Raw genomic sequence first — 8,636 nt, 5'->3', positions numbered from 1 at the left:
CGGCGGGCAGCCGCGGAGGAAACTTTCGCATCCTCTCGGAGAGACGGCGGCAGCGGGCTCGGCGCTGCATCCCGGCCGGCACCGGGAGGGCCAGCGCACTTTGCTGCGCTGCGTGACCGCTTCTATCTTCTTCCTTGCCTTCCCTCCCTCCCTCCCCCTTTCCTCCAGAAACTCGCCTTTTACTCCAAAATGCAAGAAGCCCCGGAGAGCGGCAGCAGCGCCGGCGCCAGCAGCTCCTTCTCCAGCCACCCCGCGGCCAGCATCAAGGAGGAGGACTGCAGCCCCGAGAAGGAGCGACCCCCCGAGGCCGAGTACATCAACTCCCGCTGCGTCCTCTTCACCTACTTCCAGGGGGACATCAGCGCCGTGGTGGACGAGCACTTCAGCCGGGCCCTCAGCCAGCCCAGCAGCTTCTCGCTGGGCAGCGCGAAGGCAGCGCGGAACGCCGGCTCCTGGCGGGGTGAGGGCGCGGAGGGGCGCGGAGGGGGCGCGGAGGGCGGCGGGGTTCTCCCCGCACCCCGGGCCAGCACCCCGTCCCCTCCACCGGCCGCGCATCCCCTCTCCCTACTCCCCTCCGCCGGGCCGATTGACGCTTTTAGGGGAAAAAAGAAGAAAACCCTTCAGTTTTCTGCGGTGGCCCAAGGAGAAGCAGCCTGGGAGGCGGCCCGGGGAACTGAATGGCCTTTACAGCGCAGGCGATTTACCTGGTGGGGGCTGCAGCCAAACAAAGGGACCCCCTCACTGTGGCTGTGGCAAGACCCTCCCCTCCTGAGCCTGCCAGGGCAGCTTAAAGTTTAGCACGGTGGTAATCAAACATGGGAACAAAGCAAAAAACAAGTGTGGGAACCACCTCACCAGCTTCCCGCCGCTAAAAACCAGATTGCGTGTGTCCCTGTACCTCGCCCTACGCGTATCGCCACCCTGGCTGGTGCTGGAGCAGAGACAAGGATGCTACACTCCTGAAATGAGGGCTTTCAGACCTGCCCACGGCGACGGCCCTGTGCCGGCAATGCCGAGGCCATGGCTGATGCGCAGTTCTCCATAGCCATGTCCCATTCACCCAGGACGAGCCCGTGGGGGTACCCAGGGCAGAGGGGAATAATAACCTTCCCCATCCTCTGCCCACCAGTGAGTTAGGGCAGGCACTTCTTTTGCGGCAGTTTTGGGGACCCTCCCTCACAGGGCTGCCTGCCCAGCTGAAAGCCTGTTTCCCAGCCCCGCCATGAATTGCTGTCAGTAGTTCCTAAAAATGAAATAGTAGCTTACATATTTCATGGGCGAAAGATATTCAGTGCTGGAATTGATGGCAGGAGAGGAGAGTTCTTTGCTCATCATGAACTGCTTCCCTTTCTCCTAAGTAATGCCAGGGTGCAGAGCTGACGTACCTCGCTGGCAAACATGTATCAGAAGCATGGTTTTATTTGTCTGGGGAACAGTGTGCACTCCCAATTAATAATGTGTAATGTCTATCTGTGCTATTAATAATCACTAGTCCGTCTCGCATGTTGCTTACCAGGCAAAGAACACGTAGAGTCCTTGTCCTTTGCCCTGCCAATCTCCAAAGATCTGCAGAGTGCTTCCCGAATATGCTAGCAATATACCCAAGAAACAGGCCTCAGTCTGGTGTAAGAGATGGAGAATTGCCCTCAGGTGTTTAGAAAATTCAGGCTGGCCCTTAGTTGCATCTCGTGCTGTTCCTGCCCACTTTGAAACCGCGCTGAGGCAGCAGCTGCTTTCCCGGCAGTGTCGGGCATCCTCCGAGGTGCTGGGCGTAAATGCTTAAACAGAGAGATTACTACAAAAAACAAACAAGAAAAATCCAACCCTGGAAATTGCTGCGGTGCATAATAGCTCTGACTCAGTTTCCACTGCTGAGGAGGTGTTTCCCTGCCTTAGGTAATAGCCTATTCCCCAAATGCACGCTAAGGGAAACCTGGAGCAAGTACTTTCAGTTTCATGGGTAAGCCTTAGGCTAGGTGTGTTGGATGTTTAGCTGGAAAGGAATCTGGACCGGCTGGGAGAATTTTCTTGGGTTTGACACTGTTTGGGGGATAAAGGGAATGCGAGGGCTGGTTTGGGGGGATCTGGGGAGGGGCAGAGCCCTAGGGAAAGGAGCTCAGGGCTCGCTGCTTGTGCTCACTGCTGCCTTTCCTTTCTCTCCCGCTCCCTTCACCCAGACGGCTCCTTCCCGATGAGCCAGCGCAGCTTCCCACCGTCTTTCTGGAACAGCACGTACCAGCCCTCCTCGGTCCCAGCCACCCTGAGCAGCCCCCTGGCAGCTGCCGCCCACAGCGAGCTGCCCTTCGCCGCCGCCGCCGCCGACCCCTACGCGCCGGCCTCCCTGCACAGCCACCTGCACCAGGGCGGCCCCGAGCCCTGGCACCATGCCCACCACCACCACCACCACCACCACCACCACCCTTACATCGGGACACAGAGCACCCCCTACCCCCGCCCCGCCGCCATGCACGAGGTCTACGGACCCCACTTCGACCCCCGCTACGGCTCGCTCCTGGTGCCCACCGCCTCCGTCCGCCCCCACCGCCTCACCCCCGCCTCCGTCCCCACGCCGGTCAGCCCCCCCTGCGAACTGGGCAAGAGCGAGGCGGGCGCCGCCGCGGCCTGGACGACGCCGGGACCCTTCCCCAACGCGGCGGGGGAGATGAGCCTCGGCCTCAACGTGGACACAGGTAAAAAGAGCTGCTCGACATCCCTCTGGGTCCCCCGGCTCAGCTGCGCCCCTGCCCCCTGCCTCCCTCACGCCGTCCATAGTAGCAGGGAAGCACCCCCCGCGGCGGGGCGGTTGGGGTGCCGCTGGGGGGGGGGATAAATCGGGGGTGGGAGCCCCATGGGAGACACCTGAGCTCTGCCCTGGGTGCCCTTCTTGGGGCTCTCAGGCCAGGCAGGTGAGGAAGGGGAGAGGGAGGACGGGACAGGGCAACACATCACCCCCCGCTCCCAACACCCTTTGAATTTCTAGCACCCGCAAACATGCCCTGAGGGTCTAGGTTGCTTTGAGGTACCCTTGTCCCGGCCCTGGCCCTGCTCTTGCCTTGAGCAGCGAGAGCTGGGAGCAGGACGCAGCCACCCCAAATGTCACCGCTTGGCTCCCTCCATGGGGAGCGGGGACAGGCGCAGCAGAGCAGGTCATTGCTAGACCCTGCGCAGGTTCATGAACCACCTCCTCTCCTTAGTTACTTTTTCCTCCCAGTTCTTGAGAGGAAAGCACAATTGCATTTGCTGAGCAGAAAGGGCAATGGTTTTCCCTTGGTAGTGGCACCCTGTGCCCGGTGGGGTGCCTGGAAATAAGGCTGTGAGGCCACAGCGGTGACAGAAAGGTGACACAGGCATAGCCAGCAGTGGCAGTTCCTGAGTCAGTGGTTGCGGAGGCAAGGAAAGCCCGCTCTGGCGACAGTTCTCCGTGCTGAAGTTGGGTTATCGCGGCCACGGATGGCTCCTTGCAGTGGCCTCACCTGAGGCAGGAGGGACGTGTGCCTGTCTCCAGTCTAGCTTGGGCTCTTCTCCTTGCTTCACGGCCTCCTGGGGCTCTGGGGAGCCCATGCTTTAGACTGATTCTCTGATCTCAGCCGGCAGAAATGCAGTTTGTCTTTCTCTGTCCTTAAATGCCTGTACCTATTTTTCTTCTTCCTTTTTTTTTTTCTTCTCTCCGTTCTCAGGTTTGCAGCCTCAGGATAAAAGCAAGGATCTATACTGGTTTTAGAGCTGTCCTTCACTCTTCTTCCCCTGGCTCTCCCCTGTAGATCTCTGCCTGTTAGACATGGTGGCATTCAGAGCTGAAATCGGGTCAGTTTGTAACAGCTTCTGATCTTGGTTTGCAGCTCGCCGTTACTCCTTCTGTGGTGGATCCCTTCTGAGCTGATGTGCTGACTCAAAGACTCTCAGATCCCCCCTTGCCCTTTTCCAAGCCCACCGTGGCCCGGCAGCTCGGGGAAAGACAACGGGACTTAAAAGGACCCGGCATTGCAAGGACGGTACTTTAGACTTATTTCGGAGAGGAAAATCCTTCCATTGCAAGAGGAGAGCCAAAGACGTTGAACTTCTATTTAAGCAGATCCCACAGCCAGAACTGCAGTCAGACTACTCTAAAAGAGTCAAATGACGTCATGGATGGTGATGCAAAACCACTGGCCTTCGTACAGGGCACAGAGGAAATCATGGGGGTTTTTTTTTTAGTGGTGTGAATATTTTTTTATGGCAGTAAAAATTATTTCTCGAATGCAAACATGGGAAAGCTACTTAGCAGTTTTGAACTGGATTTTTACTTTACATTATAGAAAAGTAAAAGGAGAAGAAACTGGAACTCACTAACATTTTCGGGCTATCAAGGAACTGGTCAGATTTTTCAGCTTTGTGGTTGTGAGTGGCAAGTGTCTGGCCGGGGCCACCTGCCCCGGGCTTACAGAGATGCAGCTGTTCCACGCACAACTGCTCAAACCCCAGAAAGACAAAAACCAAGGTGGCACTTCTCAGAGTTTGGCACAACATTTGCATTGGATATATAACGGTTGTTTGGTTGTGGGGGTTTTTTTGTTGGGTTATTTTTTGTTGGTTTTTTTTGTTTGGTTTTTTTTACAAGAAACATTTCTGGTGAAAGTAAAACCCTCTTAAAGCAGGGGGAGGAAGGAAACCCGTGAAGAATGGCTCGCCCTCAACCCAACAGCCTTTAAGGGGAACACCAGAAGGAAAGGCAGTGGTGGACAATAGGTCTGAGTTGCCTCTAACATTTCTCTTTGTCTACTTGTTGCTGTCATTTTGTCACTTTAATAGTTGTTTTGTTTTGGGTTTTTTTGAAAGAGGGAATAAGATATCTATTTAACAGTAGAAAAGCTGTATTAAAGGTATCTCCTTCTTTCACCCTGTGTGCTTTTATGAAGAATTAAGGCTAAATAAGAGAAATGAGGCAAACTGGAAACTTCAGGATGAAATAGGAAAAATACCTGTCGTGTGGATGAAGTGAGTTATTTTATTACTTTGCATTAAAGATAAATAGAAATCCTAGCAGTTGAAAATATTTTCTTAGTAAAAAATACAGTGATAAATACAAAAGATAAGAAAATGCAAGATTGTTGCAGAGCTACATTTTAGTGTACGATGTATCTGTAAGATGGGTTAAAGTAAGGGGGCTGCTCCATAATAACAGATGTTTCTTCGTGAAGCTGATAGAAGAGAGGACTGTAGCAGTTAGCATTGTTATTGCACTGGTAAATTAAAATGCTATTACAGGGTGACAAATAATTAATGAAACTGTGCAGAAATGACAAATTCACCCTCTACTTAAAAGCTGACTTTTTTACAGGCAAAACATTTGATCCCAACACTACCGTGTTTTAGTTTTTTTCTGTTTTTTCTTAATGTAATGTCTTTCAAGGCTGACAAAGTTCAATGCATGTAAGAGAAGAGTCCTAACATTACCCCTCTGACACCAGGAGAAGCAGTAGAAAATGGACTTTTGTGCTGTGATGAGAGTTTTTACCTTCCGACACTCTCACATAATCTGGCATAATGTTCACCATGTGTCAGAAATGGAGTTATGAATAACCCAAACTTGCTTCTCCTCGGTTTCAGCTCAGCAGTAACTCTGTTTCTGGGAAAGAATGGGAATCCTAATAGTGAGAGTATGATAAAGCAGTGTGAGTAAATACTGTGAGAAGCTGGCAAGGAGAAACATGTGCAGAGCATCCCCGGCCAGAGCCTGGCAAATGGCAGGAGGTGACTTGCTGGGATTCCTTCAGCCAGACCCTGAGCATTTTGCCCTCAGCCTCCAATTAGCCAGAGCCCAGACAAGCTGTCAAGGGCAAGGGAAGGACTCCAGAATTTATATTACCGGTTAAACCAAAAATGTTCTGAGGCGTCTATCAAGAAAGAAGGCAGCAGTACTTTGCAGGAGAAAAGTAACTAAAAATAGCATTTAACTTTATTGCTGCAGAGGCTTGGAGATAACAGGATTGTTCTGTGAGCATTTGCCTGCAGGTTTTTTTAGGCTGTTTTTAAAGTTTTTAAGAAAAAAGATTAATCTGGCTCTATCATTGGTTGTGCTTCACCACAATTGTTTCTTTTTCTTTCTTTCTTTCTTTTTTCCTCCTCTCCTCTGTAATTCACAATGAGGAGGGCTGGGCAATACAGCCCAAATACGTTTGGAAATATTCATGTAAGCACAAACCAGTCACTTACGTCATTGGCATTTACAATTCATTTTGACTGTGAAGCATGAGAATTTATGCAATGAATACATGAATATTGGTTTCAACATTTGTTTTCCAGGTACTCTTTTTTATTGTTGTATTGTGAAAGCATCCAAACACCAAAGTCAAGATTGTGGCTCAAGGTGTTAGATGTGCAACAACTTTTTTAAAATGCTCCTACGCCAGATGAACTGCAGTTTGAAAGCACACGTGCCCTGTTTTGGCTAATCCTTGCAGAGTTTTGCTCACTCTGTGTTATTCTGACTCCAGGGGGACTTCTCACAGCACCTACCTTTAAGACTTGGGCGTCAGTCTTTGCAGGACTGGAGCAGCAGCTCCTAATGCAGTAACAATGCAAATAACCTCGGTGCCATTTTGCAAGTCTGTTTTGTTCCTCTTCGCATCACAGGTTATTACTGGCTTAATCATGAATGCTTGCAGGAAATCTGGAAATACAAAAGAAACCCTTTTTGTACGTTATGTATGTCTTATCTCTCACATGCTTGTCACACACCAAAAGAGCAGGGCTGCGAGTCCCCGGTCCTGCAGCCTGAAGAGCAGATCCTCCTGCTGCCCCTTTCCGAGTGTCGTGCAGAGGTTAGCATCGGCTTGTGCTCTCTAGCTACCCACCTGACAAACAGACTAGCCCGGCTGGGACAGACAAACAAACACAGCTCCCGACCCGTTCGTGCAGAGTCCAGGGAAGGAGGCAGAGGGACGGGATCTGCTGCAGAGCACGGCAGTATGGGGCACAGCAAGAGTATCCACTGCTGGCGAGCGAGAGGAGTTTGTAGGAGTTTGCAAAGTAAGCTCCAGGCGTGTTCACTGCAGACGTTTATTGCCCGTTCTGAAAATAACTGAAAATTAGCAAAGCATGAAGGAATACCGTTTTAATGAACTCTGAGGTTAACAGTGGTCTGTCAAGAGCAGGGGGGAAGTAGGGATGGGACACAGTATTTGTGGTCGCAGTCTCCACTTTGTTTTAATGAGGGCTTTGCTTCAGTGTAGCTGCAGTTGCAAGAACGCAGCACAGAGCTCTTAGACACACACATATGTGCCCCTGCACTTACAGTCTAATGTTGGAGAGCTTTAGGGCGATGTCGCTTACTTCCCACCTCCTTTTCCAGTGGGTTTTCCATAGGACCCCCCAGCAGAAGAGAAGGAGAGAGAGAGAGGGTGCAAGAGAGTCTGAGCAATCCCTGCGTCTCCCCTGGCCTGTGTGCTGCCCGACTCTGGGGAAATGTATCTGCCCTGTCTCCTCCTTGGGTTAGGAGGGACTGCCATCCCTTCTCGCCTTCCCTTTGAAGTCCTATTTAGGCTGATGACAAGCTCTAGCGAGGGCTTAAAGGTTGGTCCCTTCCTGGAAGGGAGGAAAATGCTGCTGGTGGGTTCAGATGCACCAGGGTTCTCTGACTGGCAGTCCTCGTGCATCTTTTTCTGGGCGAGGGTTGTAATTAGTGTGCCCTTTTGATTACAGAAGGGCAAGCCGGCTCCTCTGGGGGATTGTGGTGTCCTGGCTGGCTTCCCTGGCCTGCCACGCAGAGGAGCATTTGCAGCAGGGGAAGGAGAGAGATTTGCGTTGTGATTATTTGGAGGAATGAGGTACTGATTTTGTAGGCTAGGCAATTTTGCATAGGGAAATGGGAACAGGGGATCATTAAAAGAGAAATAAAAAAGGGAAAAAAAGAAAAAGGAAAAGAAAAAAGAAGAAGAAAAAGAAGAAGAAAAAGAAAAAAGGAAGAAAAAAGGAAGAAAAAAGAAGAAAAAGAAAAAAGAAAAAGGAAAAGGAAAAAAGAAAAAGGAAAATGTAAAAAGAAAAAAGAAAAATAAAAAGAAAAAGAAAAGAAAAAGAAAAAGAAAAAGACAAAGACAAAGAAAAAGACAAAGAAAAAGAAAAAGAAAAAGAAAAAGACAAAGAAAAAGAAAAAGAAAAAGAAAAAGAAAAAGAAAAAGAAAAGCTTTACTTCAGTCAGCCCTCAAGCTTTGGGGCTACAGCCTTGGGAAGTGTATTGTTAATTTAGTTCCCAGCACGGTAAGATCGTTCTCTAAACCGACTGTACTGACAAGCAGCTCAGGCTAGCAAGGTCCCCCTGTTCCTGTCCGTCTCTAATCATACCGGAGGAGCTACCTTTGCAGTGCACCTTCTACTGCCTCCTTAGCCAGGCATAATCTGTGAATAATGCGCACCGAACCTGTGAGTGCTAATTGTAACAGAGAGACCCCCTCCTCCTGCCCCTGCCCTCTCTGCATCAGGTCCTGCAGGAGAAGGGGAAGGCGCTGGAGGAGCCCGTGCAGGATGCAGGGGTGCAGGATGCAGGGGTGCAGGGGTGCAGGGGTGCAGGGGTGCGTGCCCCTGGGCCCCGCTGTTGTGCACAGGCACCTCCCTTTGCCGTGCTCGGCTGCAGCCCACAAAAACACAGGCTGGCTGAGGGC

General features: G+C 51.1%; 1 protein-coding gene across 1 annotated transcript; it reads left to right on the top strand.

The window, feature by feature from the left end:
• The first annotated feature begins 161 nt into the window (after window positions 1-161).
• VGLL2 (vestigial-like family member 2) lies at window positions 162-4,496 on the top strand. Its single transcript, XM_010573418.1, has 3 exons — window positions 162-460; window positions 2,178-2,690; window positions 3,840-4,496. The coding sequence occupies exons 1-3, from the start codon at window positions 190-192 to the stop codon at window positions 3,878-3,880; spliced, it is 825 nt and encodes a 274-aa protein (XP_010571720.1). The 5' UTR covers window positions 162-189; the 3' UTR covers window positions 3,881-4,496.
• The last annotated feature ends 4,140 nt before the right edge of the window (window positions 4,497-8,636 follow it).

The sequence above is a fragment of the Haliaeetus leucocephalus genome, unplaced genomic scaffold, assembly GCF_000737465.1.
Source record: "Haliaeetus leucocephalus isolate CR32 unplaced genomic scaffold, Haliaeetus_leucocephalus-4.0 Scaffold384, whole genome shotgun sequence".
Lineage (NCBI taxonomy): Eukaryota > Metazoa > Chordata > Aves > Accipitriformes > Accipitridae > Haliaeetus > Haliaeetus leucocephalus.
Note: the sequence above shows the minus strand (reverse complement) of the source record. Positions and strands in the feature narration are given on the sequence as shown.

What these genes read in the sequence shown, in the direction of transcription:
- VGLL2 (XM_010573418.1), top strand. Translation starts at nt 190, where the DNA reads ATGCAAGAAGCCCCGGAGAGCGGCAGCAGCGCCGGCGCCAGCAGCTCC. An exon ending in GAACGCCGGCTCCTGGCGGG is followed by an intron (nt 461 to 2,177) that starts GTGAGGGCGCGG and finishes CCCTTCACCCAG; the next exon opens with ACGGCTCCTTCCCGATGAGC. An exon ending in CGGCCTCAACGTGGACACAG is followed by an intron (nt 2,691 to 3,839) that starts GTAAAAAGAGCT and finishes CTTGGTTTGCAG; the next exon opens with CTCGCCGTTACTCCTTCTGT.